This window comes from Chamaea fasciata, unplaced genomic scaffold, assembly GCF_029207755.1.
Source record: "Chamaea fasciata isolate MVZ Bird 193981 ecotype frontalis unplaced genomic scaffold, bChaFas1.0.hap1 SCAF_11, whole genome shotgun sequence".
Classification (NCBI taxonomy): domain Eukaryota; kingdom Metazoa; phylum Chordata; class Aves; order Passeriformes; family Sylviidae; genus Chamaea; species Chamaea fasciata.
The window spans coordinates 2652778-2670700 of NW_027094096.1; the positions used below are offsets into that span (position 1 = coordinate 2652778).

The 17923-nt window shown below is 44.0% G+C and overlaps 1 protein-coding gene across 3 annotated transcripts in view; it reads left to right on the plus strand.

Moving 5' to 3' along the window:
• LOC136295446 (glypican-5-like) overlaps positions 1–17923 on the plus strand; it is a 331561-nt gene that overhangs the window by 225218 nt on the left and 88420 nt on the right. For all 3 annotated transcript variants that reach the window (XM_066193972.1, XM_066193970.1, XM_066193971.1), the window contains one exon: positions 13955–14105. In XM_066193972.1, coding sequence (XP_066050069.1) covers positions 13955–14105 — 151 coding nt within the window. The remainder of the gene's footprint in view (positions 1–13954; positions 14106–17923) is intronic.

The window sequence follows — 17923 nt, forward strand, 5'->3', positions numbered from 1 at the left end:
CTGGAATGTAACATGTCAAATGAAGGGGGGAAAAGAGAAAACATGATTTATAAAAGTGGGCACAGTTAAGCACCATTCCCCTTATTAAAATTGCACTTACTTGTCTGATGTGTACATACATTATAATGGAGAGGTGATGAGATCAGATTTGAAAGAAAAACCCAGCATAGAAAAGGAAACAGAAAAAAGCCACCTGCCATCTGTACAGCAATAAAAGAACAAAAAGCAGGGGGGATATCCTTTTAATTATTATGATTAATCATGTTTATTACAGATGGAATGAGGCACCAAGAACAACCCTCTTTGCCGCTAATAAATCCGAAAGGGTAGTCAGTCCCTGCAGAGCTTGCAAATACAGGAGGCCAGGTAAAGCTCTGGGGAGGGTGACAGAGCACAGCAGAGAGCTTGATGGTGGAGGTGGATCTTAACACAATTCCCCCGGTGGCTTTTTTTTCCCACTTTGCTCCGTACAAAGGCTTGTAGCACCGGTCTCTTTGTGTCCCTGTGAGTGCTGGTGGCTGTCTCTGTGTTGAGCCCTGTGACAGCGCGGGGAGGGCTGGGGACTGAGGAGGGAAAATTTTTTGAGGGATGACCTTGAGTGAAATCGGTGAGCAGGCTTTGATTTGGTAGTCAGTCATTGAGGACATCAGAGTAATGGGAATGAATAGCCCTGGCCTGCCCCATAACTTACAGCCCAGGCAGGGGAAGGGGAGGGAGGGAGCATTAGTGCTGCTGAGCCTTTGCAGCTGCCGCAGATTTCCCTGCGGGTGTTGCCCCCGCAGTTGTAATCACAGCTATCACTGCCAGCCCTACCTGCCTGACAGCAAGAACCACGGCCCCCGGCTTTGAAGTTAAACTCGAGATAGATTCCTTCTTTTTCATGCCTAATTTGGATCAGATGACCAAATACACAGCGGGGTCTTGCTGTACTTCATGTCATGTTTCAGCAGCTAAATATAGCTGTATTACCTCAGAAATACCTGAAAGACCCAGACCAAACAACTCCCCCAGATCCAGTAGTGGTGCCTGGGTTCTTTGGGGTCTGCTGCTCCTTCCCAGTTGGGGAACAGCCAGCACTGGTTTGTGTGGCTGCTGCCAGGGCAGCCAGGGCTCAGCACTGCCACGTCTGAGCTCCATGGAAGGAGAGGAAGCCACAGTGCCAGAAGGGAAAATTCCTCACAGACTCTTTGTGCCATCTCTGCCTTGTATTTTGTGATTCAGGGGTAGGAAGATCAAGGCTTTGTAATGTGATTGCTCAGGCATCAGGTGAGAAGACAAGGGCACAAACAAAGGGAGTCTGCCTTTGTTTGCTTAGATCATCCTTTTTGTCATCACAAGCAGTCATTCCTCCCAGAGCTGCATGTGAACACACCAGCCTTGTGGGGTGTCTTGGTTGGGAAAGACAGGTGTCTGCCAGGGAAAGCTGGAGCTTCCCTTGGAATGGAGAACGTAAACCTCCTCCTTCTGAATTATAGTTTTGAAACTAAGGGGCTTTCAGGCAAAGATACGGGAATAGTAATAACAGCTCTTTGCTAGGAATGTTAAAAATAAAAACGTAGGACAAAAAAAGCAAACAAACAAAAAGAAAACACTGACAGAGTCAGAACACGACCTGACACCCTGTTGGTCATGGTGTTGGTGTCAGTCCAATCAAGTCCTCCTGCAGTGACAGCTGTGGTTCTGTTGAAGCAATAATCCTGTAGGAGGGTGTAGTTTTCCTCTGATGGTCCAGTGGTGGTGAGATGGGTCCAGTCTCCCTCTGGGAATCCAGTGCAAACAGGCTGTGCTGCTGTTCTGAATCTCAGGTTTTATCCAGGTGGGAATTCTGGGCTCCTCCCCCTGGGTGGAGCATCTCCCACTGGGATGATGGAATTGTATCAGCCCTGCAGTGAGCCTCGATGGCCCATGAATGGCAGAGATCCCCTGGAGGGAGGGTGGGTGGTGGGAGAGATAGAGAACACTGCCCCAGCTGGTTTGACAGATGGCACCCACCCCATCCCCCAGAGTCAGGAGGAATGGGTCGTAGAAGAGAAAAACACCTCCCCAGCCAGTTTCAACAGCTGGTAACACAATACAAACTTTCGGCTGCATCTTGCATAGCAACCCAAGACATGGAGTCAGAGGTGCAGTGAGCAGGGCTGCTGGGAGCTGGTGGAAGTGACAGTGCCACAACTCATTCCTCACAGCAGTGCCAGTGCCTTGCCAGGAGGGAAGATTGACAGGCTCAGTGTTGGCTGCGAGTTCTGAAGTCAGGGACCTCTCACCCTTGGCTTTTTGTTTGGAAGCAACAGCTTATCCAGGGGCGTGTTTGTTGGTGCTTGCTGCCATCTCAGTTCAGCAGGGGCAAAGCAGGACATGGGTGCAGAACCAGCACCTGATACAGCCACACCTCAGCTCTCAGAGGAGCCTGGAGGCAGCAGGGAGCCAGGGCTGGCAGGGCAGGTACCCCACATGGGGTGCTTGACAAGCAGAACAGAAGCTTTCCTGGAGCCATCTCAGCTTGAATACTTGTCCATGAAAATGTGTGAGCTTTTCCAGCCCACATTTCTCCCCTAGAGCCCTGCATTGCTGACAAGCTCATCTAGGAGCTCCCAGACGGTGGGGAAACTTACTGGGGTCAGTGGTGAGATTCATGGGGTTGATTCCTCCTTGTTTCCACTGAGAATCGCTGCAGAGAGGAAGATTCTGAGTGGTACAAAAGCTGTGAGAGAGCAAAATGAAAAGGCAGGCCAGGCTTGCTCTCCAGAGGTCTGAGGCAGGGAAGAGACACGGGTGGGAGGATTGAAGGGTCCTCACAGGCCATCTTCTGGGCAGAGCTGCTGCAGCCACCAGGGACTGGTGTCCAGGAGAAGAGCTTCCACATGAAAAACCTAAGGATGCATCCCAACAGAAGTGACCAAGAACCCTCCTGCTCAGCTGAAGGGTGTCTGCATTCAGGCAGGAAAGAGGATGATGCTGTTCCATGAGAAGGCAAAAATGAGAGGAGTGGGTCAAATGCAAGCAGTGAAGAGGAACTGGCAAGAAAGATGAAATACAAATGAAATGGAGAGCATCTTGCTGAGAAGGGGGAAAACAAGATCATTAGAATGTTTTGTTTCCCACTGACTGTGTTACACTGGTAGTTCTCAGGTAATTCTCCTGGGTTTTCACCTATTCCAAACTAGGTCTTAACAAGAATAGAAGCCAGCTCCAGTCCAGAATTCTTGATTGTCTTCGGTGAGGCAGTCCAGAATTCTTGCTTGTCTTTAGAGCTGACATCTTTTCTTTGCATATTTTGAACACTGCTTGAAATTTAGGTGACGTCTACAGAGCTGTACAAGAGCAGAATCTAATTTAGACCCATCAGTGGAGAGAATAGGATGATTGTTTTAATTAAATAAAGAATTAAATTTTTTGGTGAAATAAAAAATGGAATGAAGAAGTTTAGGCATCTCAGAAGATACATCAGTGAAAATTATTCTATTTGATTGAGAGCTCAGTCACTTGTCAGGAAAACATTCTGAATTTATAAGTATAAAATAGAAGTGTAAAACATCGGGGCAGATGATGGTTGCTTGGATGTGCTGAAATGGCTTAAATGAGTCCTGCAGGAAAGTGCTGGTAGCACAAGTCTGCAGCCCTGTTCTGAACATTCCTCTTCTCTCCCAGGAAATATCAGTTCCTTTATACAGTGTGAATGAGAGATAAAGACAGACTTTCAAAGCCACTTTACATCTCTGGTAAATGTGGGCCAGTTCCCAGCTCTGAATTATAGGATATCCAGCACAGGAGAATGCAGTTATCAATTTCCCCAGTGCACCACGAGAGAGCTTTTGATCTTTGTGATCAGATTATCTTGTTAGTGGCTCTCAAAAGGCAGTAGGAGCAGATGATATTCCGTGCAGACCGATGCATTGACCTTTTTCCACTTACTGTGCCCGTTCTGAGCCTGAACAGAATTTAAACCTGTGAGGGGGAAAGCAAAGCTGCATCAGACAAAGAACTCTTCCTGCTCTCCAGAAATTTCCCTGGTGATCTGCCGAGGGCAGTAGGTTGTGTGCCCTCACGTTGTGTTTTAACCTGGTTTCATAAACAAGCACAGCTTATGTAATGTGCTCTGCTGTGTCCCCGCCTCTCAGCCTTGCCACTCCTGCTGGATCTTTTCTAGTCTTTAGCCAGTTTTCATAAAATTTGACAGATCCTGAGTTCTGTGAAGAAGGGAGACTCGCTGGTAAAAACACAGTGTTGTGAACTCGGTCCGTGTGACGGCACAGAACCTCCATGGAAGCCATCAATGAAAAGCTGTAGGAAAAAGCCAGAAGAGAAAAAAAAAACTCCAGTGACAGCTGCCGCTTGCAGAAGTATATTTTCTTCCCTCTTCTTTCCTTTTTAAATAAAAATGATTTAGCAAAAGCATTCAATCATGTCCTCAGATGTTACCATGAAACCGTGGGAGTACAACATCTGGAAAGACAGTCTTTTCTTCTGTCAGACTTATGCAACATGAAATGCATTTGTCTGTTCTCTTACAACACCATGCTTTCCCAAACAGAAAAAATCTGGGCTGGCCCTTCATGTGGAATAAACTGGGGCAGCTCCACAGAATTGAGTTTGCTGATTCATAGCAGCATAGGCTCCAGTTCTTCATTTTCTCTTTCTTTTGCTGTACATGTGGCACTTCCTAAATAATACAACATAGTTATGGTATTCAAGATTTCAGAGAAGTGTGGTGGCCCTGAGACAGTGGGAATATTTTTATATGTGGCTTGGGGTTGCAATGTCGTTAAAGCTTATGTGATGAATAATTGGTGATTTAGCTCCCAACATTGATACATGCTCAGTGGATGACAAACACCATTACCCATCTTCTTCCCATGTTTTCCGTGCTTCATTCCATGTTGTGTTTCAGTGCTTTGTTGCTGTGATTTAGTGTGGAGGAGCCTAAGCAGAACCCTGCTTCTGTCATGTTTTAACACGAAACGTCAAATCTGAAGCCTGGGTCTGTTGAGCACTACGCAGAAATGAGACACTTTGATTGTTCACGAGTCTTTCCAATGAAATGTCAAACTTTTCATACCACAAAAATGATGTTCCCCAACACAGAGCTTGAAAACAGATAATTATCCAAGAACATGAAACAGAATTAACATGCACTGGAGCATGTCATGAACATTTCCCTCAGCAAATAACAAAGGTAATTGCTGTCAGAGTGCAAAGCAAGGAGAAAGGTTGGCTCTGTTCCTTAGACAATTGAGATTGGCCACTGTTTACTCACTTAGCCCATAAAAACATGCAGCCTAGCAGAAGGGTGCCATTCCAGGGCTGATGGAGTGTGACCAGCCTGCTGATTGCGGGCACTTCTCATTTCACACTTCCCAAGTCTGATCAGACACAAGATCCTTGGCTAATATTAGACACCTAAACCCTGATGAGTCAGAGCTCATTTGTAAACCATGTTAAGCCCCAGTAATAATGAATACATTTTTTGAACCACATTTTGACTGCAGGCACAATTAAGAGGCTTCATTCTTAGCCTAGAAGAAAGAATGGACATAATTTGCTAGGTGGACACAATTTTCCCACATAGAAATCAGAGAAGCAAGGAAAAAAAAAAACCCACTCCTAATTGCTAATGGGGGTAGTTCTGGTTTGTGATTCTACAAATCAATTTTCTAATATTAGAAACCAGTGGAGTGTAGAAGTGTGGAAGAGACCTCCTGAAATATCACGTGTAGCTCACTGACATCACAGGCAACTCCCCTCACTGATTTATTTAGCCAGGTCTTAAAAATGCTTGAGAATTTTTGTCTCCACCTTCCTCGTGGGTGGCTGCTCCCAAAACTCAATCACTCTGCTGGTTAAAATGCTTGTTTCCACCTTTTTGTTCCTGTGCTTCTTTTATTCTCAGAGATGTCTGCATTTAAGGGAAAAGCGAGATACCTTTTACCAACAATAACCTGAAGATCCTCCCAGTCATCTTTGCGCCGCAGTGTTCTCAGGGAAGGCTCTTGGTATATTTTATCTATACAAAACATGGAATTTGAGCAGTGTAATGGATATCATCCACAGAGAGCTGGGGAGGAAGCAAGAAGCCGCTGAAAAGGGACAGATATATCTACTATTTCCAATCATTTACCTTAGTAATCTTTAAACCAATCCCAATCTTCTGGGGTTTTGGTGTCATTCTCACTACCTTGTGGGCGCTCCCAGCAACCCTCAGCCTCTGAAGCTGTTGTATCAAACAGACCCTCTCCAAAATAATTAATTACTTTGAAGGGTAAAAGGTCTTTTGTAAGCAGATTTTATTTCTGGAAAGGAGTACACTACGCCGTCTAAAGGGTTTTTTTTTTTTTCCCCAAAGTGAACTACTTTGAAGTGTCAAAGGTCCTTTTTAAGCAACTACTACCTATTCCTCACCAATAATTATGTTTATGTTACTTTTTTATTGTATATTATTACAATCTTATTGCAGTTGTTTACTTTTTTTTTTTTTTTAACCTTAACAAGATGCAGAGAGTCTTCAGTGTAACATGACAGATTTTTTAGCCATATGCTCTATTTTCAAACTACACCTACTATAACTTAAGAAGCCAGTCATGTTTTTGGGCAACACTTTTTGTTGCATTTTCTGTCTAAAGGTGAAATTCAGACCTGTGGCAGGGACTAACCCAACGTCTGTGTCTGAGTTAGACGTATTAGATACCAGGTCAGAAGTATCTTTAGTGCATCACAAAATACCAAAAAGTTACAGCCCAGCAGCAAGACAAGACATCAAGGAGAGTTGTCTGCTGCTTCCTTGCCCCAACTGACTTGCTGAATTTAAATCAGATTTTCTTTCTTCTCTTTAAATATCTGTTTAAGCATATTATTAACTGGAATAAGGTTTGGGGGTTTTTTTTTAACTTGTACTCACTTTACATCCGTCACAATTAGAGCTTTTTGGTTGACATTTTGCCCAAACTGTTACTATGAAGCTCTTGCGAAGATTCTGTGAGTGCACATTCTTGTTGCTCCTTCACAGTGTAATCAGTAAATATGAGAACATTTTTGGCTTGCGTAATTTAATTCAGTGAATATTAAGCTGATCCTGGTGCTAGCAGTCTCCCAGCTCACCTTGAGTAAGCAGTTGGAAAACAGAAACCACAAATTGCAGAAGTAGGAGCAGTAATTGTGCAGTGTAACAAAGTGAATCTCTAAAAACCATCTTTAGATTGCTGCTGAAACATTTGTAATCCAGCCAGGAAGAAATGAATGCTTTTAGCTCCTCTGCTCTGGGGTATGGATCTGCAGTGGAATATCCAGGAAATCAGAGAGACACAGCCAGGTTACAAAAGAAGAAATGAAAAGTAGTCAAAAGATAAGTGAAAAAAGTTAACTTTTTTTCAGAGAGTTCAGAGTTTTGAAGTTCAGAGAAGAAATGGAAAGCAGTCAGAGAAAAGTGACAGCGTGGATTTGTAGGTATCCAGTGTGTCGCCTGGCAATAAGAGTGTCAGGATGGGGGTGATGAGTCCATCTGCATAAACCAGGGGAACAAAAAGGAATCACAAATAGTGACAGATTGGGCAAATACAAAGCGTCAGTGACAGAGGATTAGAAAATGTGTGTGGAGAAGCTAGGGGTATAAAATTAGGAGGGAAACAGAGGAAATAAAGGAATGTTTGCAAGAATCTTCCACTGAAACCAAAAGACTCTAAAGCCATTGTAGGAATACAGATGCTGTTTCTGAAAGCAGTAATTTAGTGATTTGATGTGAATAAAAGCAAGTCAAAACACATCAAAACACCAATTCCAAACAGCTTTTTGGCATAAAAAAAAGATGGATAAAATCAGAAAATAGTCCTGACCTTCCCAAAAGATGTAAAGCTCGTACTGGAGATGCTCAGAAACAGTGGGAGGGTTGGTAAAATGATCAACATACTTGAAACAAAATAATTCTAGAATGAAGCAGAAGATGAAAAACAACATGGAAAAGACATTAGAAGCAGCTGTGTCATTTCCCCTGCCACATGTAGTGATCCCCAGGAAGCTTTCTGTCGCTGTGACCCTCCTGCTGCTGGTTCTGTGAGCCTGTCCTGCTCTACCAGAAATTTGTGCAAAATTTTGTTACCCAAAAGGTGGCTCCATGGGGAGCTGAAATGTCCAAAACCAATACAGAGAGGGGAGGATTATTCTGAGAGACTCGATGAGAGAACGAATCAAAAAACCTGGGGAAAAAAAATGCCAAAAATGGGAAAAGAACTTTGAAATTCCTGTGTGTAGCTCGAGTGCAGATACCCTGAGGCAGAGGGCAAGAGAAGGGTGTCGGGCCCCACTTTCTGAGGCTTGCACTTAACATGTTTCCATGTGTTTCAAGAGAGCCTTCCCCTTCCGTGTATATAAAATAAATATATAGTTAAATATTCCAGGGGCACGGGCATGGACAATAAATACAAATACCGATGTATGTAAATGTGAGCTGCTTGGGCTGGAGAGAAAACCACAGAACAGAGGAATTCACCAGTGCTGGTCCAGTTCCCCAGCTGAAAAGGTCTGCTCTGGAGGGACGTGAATAAAATTCCAAAGCCGTTGTCGGCCCACAAGTGTGCCCCATAAATTATGTATAGCTGTTCATTGAAATTATTGTAATGTGTCCAGGTGACTTGTAGAGCAGGATGTGTCATGAAAGGTTGTTGGAAGGATCTGAATAAACAGCAGAAGGAGGGCTGGGGGTGGTGGTTGCTGCAGAAGGTTGGATGTGTGTTCTCTGAAGGTAAAAAAGGGGATTTAGGAGCTGCCTCCTCGAGCTGTGCTACTTCCTGAAGAAACTGGAAAGGGACAGTTCATCTAGAAGGGGATAATTCACCAGGCCTTTTTGGGTTTCTGTGGAATAGAGACAAAGGGAGAATGAACCAAACAAAATGTCTGACAAAATTGAAGCTAAATGAGTTTATTTTCCTTAGTTACGTTGTAATGTATGAGTGCTAGATAATGTGAAAAGAAGAAACAAAAGCAACAGCCAAATGCTTTTATAAAGGAGATAAGAGCACATGTGGAGGAAAATGAACCATAAATGTTATCTCAGAGAGGTCCCACTTGGAATAAGTGTATATATGGCAGTTATGTCTAAAATTTGTTATGTTGCTATTGTTTTGTGAAATGACAGAACATCTGCTCAGTCACAAGGCACCAGTAAAATGCAGCTTTATGCCTAAAGCAGTATGTCAGTTCCGAACAAAAAATGTATATAACAGGCCAAAAACAAAGGCACATTGTCTTTTCCAGTTGTAGTCATTGCTGACCTAATAATGGTTTAGAAAGGATTTTTTATTTTTATTTTTTAAAGAAATGAATGGAAGGATTGAGTCATTTATGACTCTTTTCAAGATGAGGCTTTGTGCATTATTTGTGCATAAGCTGGCAAAACGCTTTGTCTCTGCAAATCATTTTTATGTCACTAGAGCCCTTTTAAAAAGGCAGCCACTTGTAAGTACCTTGAGAAAAAAATCATGCTTAGCTTACAGTTTCTAAATGCAGGGTCTAATCAGCTGGGTTTTCCTCCCCCTGGAAACAGCAGCCAGCGATAGGTGCGCTCACATGGCGCGTGGACACAAGTCACATTTCACCTCGGAGCTGACTCTTCAGAAGGAAGAAGCATCCACGGCGCAATCTGTCATGTAGAAAACTAATTAACAAATCCCCCCGGAACTATTATTCTGTGGAATTTGTCTCTGAATATTCCAAGCACACACAACTTTTAAGTGGCTTCATTCAAAGAGAATATTTCCATTGTTGTGTCCACTGACCTGAGAAGCCTGAAACTGTGGCGTAAAATATAATTCTAAAACCTATTTTCTGATGAAATGAGGTTATTATCCTACAGCTTGAAGTCATCCACATGCGTATATGACCCCTCAGCAAAGAGGCTGATCCATGAAACAGATAGAAATCGGCGCCTTTTTCTACAATGGTTTTCGTGGAGTGAAGCAGTTATTATTTCATTAAGGTGTGGAAGTATTCAAGTGGAACCCGGCTTCGTGAAAAGCCACGATAATGAATTTGCATTCTGCCACTCCCGTGTTCCTAGTGAGCATTAGGGTTAGACTGGTTGTGCAGAGCTCAGGGGTTGTGTGTCACGGGCTCTTTGAAGCCTTTCAAGTCTGAAGGACTCTTTTATGTGACTGGCGATGTGTGTGCTACATCATGAAGTATTAATAGGGGAGAAAGACAGCAGCCACTCTCATGTGAATTCTTTCTTCTCCACAAAACCTTATGTCAGCAGAACTTCTTTTTTTTTTTTTTTTTTTTAATGTCACTTAAGGTTGGGACCTTTGCTGGAATAAATAAAATCCATGCGGGAGAGTCGCCTGTGTCTGACTCAGAGCTGAATTGTAAAATGTGATTTTTACCTTTCAGCTGAGTCAGATACTAACACTTCCCCACAGAAGCAGTAAATAGTTTCTCAGAAACCCTTCAGAGGTTTATGAACCTGATCCAAAGCTTATTGCAATTGGGAAAATTCCTGATTTGAGTCAGTTTGCAGTTGGACTGCACAAATTGTATCGATCTATTTCTATAACCTTTTCAAGAGGGAAAAAGAAACCAAAAAAAACCTTTCACATATGGCAAAAACTTGAAGACTTAATTTTTAAGCTGTTAAGATTCCAGTATTCCCTGGATTCTTAGGCAGGGAGTATCCTGTGCTTTGTGAAGGTAAAGGCACAAGCTCCAGGGCCCAGCCTGAAATGCAGTTATTTAACTGAGGCGTCAATTCTCCGAGCCAGAGCAGGGCACTCCCAGGCAGGAGCTGTTGTGCAGAGCTGCCAGAGGTGGCTGGACGGAATCATTTGTCAGCGGGCAGGGAAAGAGCCACCAAAATAAGGGGGTTTTAAGAGTGGCACTTAAGCATTGATAGAAATGCCACAACTGACTCCAGTCTCTGCTTCCCAGTGTTAAACAGGGGCAAGGGGCTCTGGATCTCCCCACAGCCATCTGGGGAAGCAGGAACATTTGTGCTTGGAGCCTGGAGAGTTGTTCAAGGTTTTAAACAGATCTGTGTCTGCCAGGCTGTCTCTGAAGATGTCCTGAGCCTTCAGGTGACCTCCGGGTCCCCTGCTGGGGACCTCACAGTCCCACAGCCACAAAGGACAGCAGGCATTCGCTGCCCACACCCAACCCCGGGGACCAGAGAGTAAAAAGCGATGATTGATGTCTTCCATTCTGATCTTCTAAAGCTCCACCATCCCAGCCCAGGCTGATGCAGTCAGTGCTGTTTTCACAGAATCACAGAATGAGCTGGGTTGGAAAAGGCCTTTGAGATCGTGGAGTCCAACCTGTGACCTGACACCTCCTCCTCACCCAAACCATGGCACTGAGTGCCATGTCCAGGCTTTTTTTGAACACCTCCAGGGTGCAGTCTCAGGCCTTTGAGACAGGTTTCTGTTATTCTGTGAAAAAAGGGGGATTGGAACATGCTGGTATAAGCTTTGCTGTTGCCCTGAAATACTGATGTCACTGGAGTCCTGTGGCAGCAGCCAAAGGAGAGCCGTGCCTTCAGACTCTGGGAAAGAGAAGGATGCTGGGTCACAAGTCACTGGGAAATGGTGGCATTGCCTTCCCAACAGGGATGCTTGGTGTGTCTGGAGCTCCTCACTGAAGTGGCTGCACTCTCCCATCTCCTGGAATGAGTTCATTTATAGATAAACCATTACTGGAGCACAAAGTCAGGCTCTGGTCCGTCGTTCCAGGGGAGTGGGAGCCACAGGACAGAAGAGCCCTGTTGTGAAGAGGCTGGGAAAGGGTATCCAAGGTGAAAAGGGCTGGTAGGTCACATCTGAGCTGGTGTGAAGTGGTGATGGTGACCCTGGCTGTCAGGGGGTAATTTGGTGGCCTCTCTCTGCTGACAGGCCAGGAAGGGGCTGGATGCACTTCCAGAGGTACAGAGGAGATGCAGAGCTGGGCTCCAGCTCCTCTCTTGCTGCAGTGAAGGCGCCAGAACCCAGAAATGCTGCCGTGCCCCATGCTGCACAGCTGAGATTCCTCCTTGGAGCTGGGTCCCATTTGGTTCAAGTATTGCTTGTTTGGAGCAGAGGGCAGGATTTGAGCCATGGGCAATGAATAAAATCAGATTTTTGCAAAGAAGGAGGGCCTTAACAGGCAGCAAATATTTCTGCTCTGACTTACAAACAGTCATTAAAAGCCTTTATTACATTTTTTGTCTGTTCTGTTTGCCACTTAGCCATTTCTTTTCATTCGGAAGAATTATAACAAAGAATGAATGAGTCTTTTCTAATATGGTCAGGGCACAATAAATTTGTGAAAGAACTGAGTTATCTTTCTCCCTCATAAGCAAAATTTTCCAGTTGTTCAACAAAATGTTGTTTTGTATTGCCATGGCATCCGTCTTTATGGCTGTGAATACCAAGGCTCGACATTAGGCAACTTGTTTATAAAAACAGACATGCAGTAGCAATTAGAGAGTGTTCAGTGCACCTCCTGACTCAAGTCCATGCCCTCTCCTCCCACTTACTGATCTTCCCACTGCGCTGTGCAGTTATTTGTGTCTCCAGAAGGAAAAAAACTGAGCTCTGCAGTGAAAGGGTGCAGAGTTTCCTGAGTTCTGCCCTGCAGAAGGTGGCATCTGCTGTTCCACAGGACTGGATCGCTGCTGTGCTCTCCAGGCATTTGTCAGCCCCAGAGTGGAGAGTGGCAGCTGCCAGCACCTGGAGGGGACTGTGGCACAGAGCTTCCCACTGCAGTGAAATTCCTGCATCCATCACCATCCTCTCAGCCCAGTTCATACAGTTGTGTTAGCCCCGTGCTCCAGTTCACCCACAGCTCCCAGAACAGCTCCTTTTTAGTGTTGGAATCTCCAAAGTGTTACGTTTCAAAGTACTTCTTGCTCAGTACCAAGAATAATCAGTCCTCTGGGATGAAGCAGATCACAAAGCCTGAAATGGATCTGGAGTGCCTTGGGAGGAAGAGACTTGTGCTGAAGGATATTGGATAGATCCACAGTCTGGCAGCAGGGCAGAGAGAGGCTTTGAGAGCAGTATAGAGTCTGTCCATTTAGTCAGTGCTGGGGTAAAGTTCAGGCTTCTCCAGGACTATCCTTGCTTGATGAATATTTGACTTATAACACAATTTATTAGTCTAATCCATTTGGGTTTGGGGTTTTTTTTCCAGATAGGGCTGTTCTTGGTGTGCCCTGCGCAGGCTGGGTTTAGATTCACTCCCAAGAAAATGAGATTTTTCATCTTTTGGAACTACCAGTGAGCTGAAAAATCATTTGTTTCCACAGGGCAAACAGTAGGCAGCTGTTTGTGGTGACAGCAGGAGAAAGGGTTATCTAAAGGTCAAAAAGCTGAGTTTTGGGGGGTAAATACATTGTTAGAGCAAGCGTGACCTAGTGCGATAGATTTAGATTTATTTTAGAAAAGGTTTTCTTACTCTGTGCTCAGTCCTGGAATTATTTCAGGTGAAATCTAATAAACAACTTGCAGTTGGAACGGGCATCTTAAACGGCAGCGTCTTCGAAGTCATATCCAGGAGCAAGGTTTGCAAGTGACCAAGCCCATCATGAAGAGCAGCAAATGCCCTCAGCTGTCAGGTTTGTCATGGTCTTCAACTGTAAATCCCTCAAAACGAGTGCTTGCACAGCTGGCAGATTGTGCCATCAGTAACAAGTGCGCCCCAAGCTGTGGCTGGCAAAGGGAAAGCTGTAGGAGCGTCACTCCCTGTGGTGGTACTGGTAGATTGTGATGTTTCCAGTTAAAAGTTTGAAAAGTGCCTCTGATCATCTGTGCTGGAGAACATTTGGTTGCATAGTCTGATATTCCGGAATATTTGAATGCCATTGCCAGAAACAGCCTCCAGCTTGAGGAGCTGCTCCTGAAAGTGCCTGAGATGGCGTTTGTGGCTGTATCAACCAGGTGGGTGCCAGCGGTAGGAGCTGTGTGAATGGTCTGACCGTGCGTGGTTTGTCCCTTCTCCGTTCCAGCTGGATGCTGAGAAGGCAAAGCTGAAGCTGGAGAGGTGGGGGCCCCGGGATGCCGGCAGTGGGGCTGGAGGGAGCCAGGAGATGGAGGCCAGCGGAGACTGCGACGATGAGGATGGCTGCCAAGGATCCGGGGACAGGATGCACACAGCAGGTAAATGCAGCCTCTGTAGGCACCTAGAGAGCTGAGAAATTCCTGTGCCACAATTAGGTGGACAGAGCTGAGACTTACGCTGCCTGAATTGCTGTCAAAATCCTACTAAATTCAAAGGATTTGAATCCTAATCTGTGAAGAGCTGCAGTAAAAAAAGAATGAAACAGACAGTAACCCAATATAATTTAACACTTGGCATGCAGATAAAAGACTTAAATGTCGAGTGAATAATGTCTGCAGTGAAATCTGGAGCCCAGGAAGGCTGAAGAGCCTTCCTAGGTAATGTGGGCTCTTCAGATAAATAGAAAATTGGTGATCTTATAGAGTATGCTAAGTGTTTACATAAGCCTTTATTTACTGCAAAATGATACGGAAAGATGATCCAGAGTTGGCTCAATGTAGATATTCTTGAAAAAAACCACAGGAAATACTGTGAGGTTTTTCCCTAGTGGTGAGCTACTGGTTAAATGGAATTGCTTGACAGTCTCAGATATTGCATTCTGCAATATTAATTCATTAAATTACTTGGATAATATGTCATCAAGTGTAGAATCAGCTTCAGTATCTAACAACTTCCACCAACATACTGGCAATATAATATGTAGTTAAATCCTTTCAGTAGCTTAATAAGAAGTAAGATGTTTCTAAATACTTGATATGATTGGTTTGCCTCATCTCCAAGTTCTGATGCATTTTACCTCACCAAAATGTAACTGGTTTAATTCACTGTAGTGTAAGTATAGTGTGGATTGGATGTGTAAATACATGAAATGAAGGTATCAGTGTGCTGAAAACAATGCTCATTTGATAGCTGGAGCTCAGGTGGGTTCTAAACTGCTGCTTGGTTCTGCTGAGATGAACCAAGGCCTTGTCCTTTTGCCTCTGAGTAGAGAGGGGGACGAGGTGTCTCATCCTCAGGTAAGATTTACAAACATGCTGTGATCAGCTTGTGGTCAGGGCTTCCGCTGTCCCTATCGTGAATGCTTGTTCAGGAAAACCAAGCTTAAAGGTGTGCTTTGCACTAAGTGTTACAGGTAATTGCAGTACCAGCTTATAAACACTTGAATTTTAGTTTGCATTGATGGCCTGTATCGTCAGGGTACCATCACACAGGGACACTGCTTTTAAAAATCCTTAAGTAATTACAACTGACAGATCAAGCAGAGGTTTTCACCATCTGCTCACCAATATTTTTGAACAAAGGAACTCGGATGCAATGTTATTTTAAAACTCTTTGCTTAACTTCTTAATTGTTTGCTGTATTTCATCCATAAGCAAAGAAAGGACTGGTAGAGGTTTTAGACCCTGGGGATTTAGGAAGATAAATGCTGTAATATGATTCCCTCTCTGTGTGGAGTAATAGAAACAAAAGCCAGGTGCTTGGTAGTCTTCAATGAACAATCAGACTATTAATACACCATTTGGGGAGGATGTGTGTCCCGCTGCCATGGACAATGGAAAGTTCAAAAATAAAAACTCGAATGCTTTCTAGACTTGACTTTCAGCTGGCTTTGATAATGGAAAGCTACTTAATGTCACTTTTTCTCCTCTTTTGCAATCTCTTTAATTAAAATATTTTATGCTGATATCATCCTGGATTTAAAAGAATTATATTTATATAACTGTCTGTTTCAGAATTTAGCGGGGTGTATATCCAATTAAAAAGATAGTTACAATAAATTTTAGAAAATGGTATTGATTCATAACAGAAGAATAAGTATTTCATTGTGTGACAATAGTAATGTTCTATCATAATTAGCTTTAAAATATTGTACTCTATACAAGCCACTAGCAGTAAATCTCTTTTCCATATCTGGATACAATTAAGAGATAAAATGCAGTAATCTCATTATGGAGCTGCTTTGCTTTAATAGAATGTTAAAGAAAAACAAACATCAGATTAGTTGAATTTCCCCTTGCTGCATGTCTGTGAGATGATGTTGGCAGTTGTACAGCTTGTGAACTTGTATTTCCTAAGCTTAAAACCCTTCCAGTCCATCTACCCACTGTCGTGTGCAAGTGGAGAATGATAACATTGCCTGTTCCCTGCTGGCCTGGAAAGTGAGCGGCGAATTGGCTCTAAAGCTAAATCCCAAATGGTTCCCTGAAGGGAACCCTGGTGAAGTCAGTGGGAATGTCCTTACAGGTGTGGGTGAGACATCAACGAGAGCTGTGAAATGCCACCGAGCTCTTCGGGGCATGTTGGAGCACAGAGTCACAGCGCAGAACAAAAGGGATAAAAGAGGAATAAAAGCCTTTCCAAACCACAGACTTCTTGGCAGAGCAGTCATGCTTTTAACAACAGGCCCATGAAAAACAGAGCAAAATATTTCAGTGTCAGCCTCTAAATTGCGGAATTGAGAATGTAGTGAATTTGTACTACATCTGTCATTTATTCAAAACTATATGAAAATTATATGTACTGCGCTGTGTGTTGAGAGCTTTGCAAAAGACTGAGATTGCTTTTGGTGTTTGAAAACCCACCGAATGCTCATTTCTTTCCACCTCCCAGGAAAAAAAAAAAAAGGCCTTTTCCTTAAAAAAGCCTTATCAGGCTTTTCCTGATAAATGGCCAAGAATGTCATCAGTACGTGGGTTACCATTGTGAGACATTTCTGTTCATAACTATTCGTAAGGATCTCCCCAGACAGGGTCCACTGCTGAGTCCCCACGTTGTTCTTCCAAGCTGCTAACTGAGGACTGAGCTCCTGGGTTTTGGATTTCAGCCTGTCCTGAGTGGGAGAGCACAGGAGTGATTCTGTGTGTGTGTATTCCAGCCAGGTGATGGAACACCCTTTTCCCTCTGTTGTTTTTTATTCCCTTTTGGTTGGGGTTTGCTGTCTCTGTGGTTTATCTCATCCTGCAATGGACAGTACAGTCCTGTCCTTTTGTTTGTCACCTTCTGGCCTTTGAGACCCACGCCTGCATATCAATTAATCATTTTATTTTATGTCTGTAATTAAGATACATGACTGTCTGTTAGCTAGTGCTGGGATTTTGTTTATCTTGGTTGCAAATAAGTCTTCGCTTGACCCATTCACTATTACCTGAAAAGATCAACACTTCTTTAATGATAATGGGCTTAATTATCTATTCTATATTGTGTGTGTTTATCCAAGTGATTTTTATAGGAACAAGATAAATTCTCAGGAAACCAGGGTTCTCTTCAAAAATTATGGATGGTAGAAGAGGCTTTATAAGGTCCTATTCTCACAGGCCTTACCAATTACCCCAAGTATCTCTTCCTGGGGAAAGCGGTGGGAACAGCAGTTTCTCAAGCAGACCCATGTGTTATTTGTTGGCAAGTACCAAGTTTTTAATGACAACATCTGTGAATCATCTTGGAACAAAGCTTTGTTAGGGGAGATTTAAGCAGAGGAAAGCCAGCCATATAAATCTTGAGCGTGGATGGGGAAGTTGCTCTGTGGTTTGCCCTGCTGCAGTCCTGCAGGTTTCTAGGCAGAAGGGCAAAGCTGCATCTTAGGCTGAGCCTTGCTGAGCTCAGCCTGCTCACAGAACCAATGCCTGACATGGATGTGATCACAGCGAGTCCACTGGTGGAAGTCCTTGTTCTTCAGCCCTTACGTGAAGGTGGTGGTGCTGGAGAGGGGCAGGGATTGCTCAGTGCCCTGCAGGATTGAGGAATGAGTGTCCCGCTGCTCCTGCAAAGAGAGCAGCAACAGAGTCACGCTGCGTCCTGCCTCTGCTGCCTCCTTTTCAGAGGGGGAAGGAGGGCCCCATCCAAGCAGTGACAGCCAGCATTAGGTGTCTCTTCAGGGCAGTCATCAGGCGATTCCCTCCTGAGCAAAGGCGGCGGA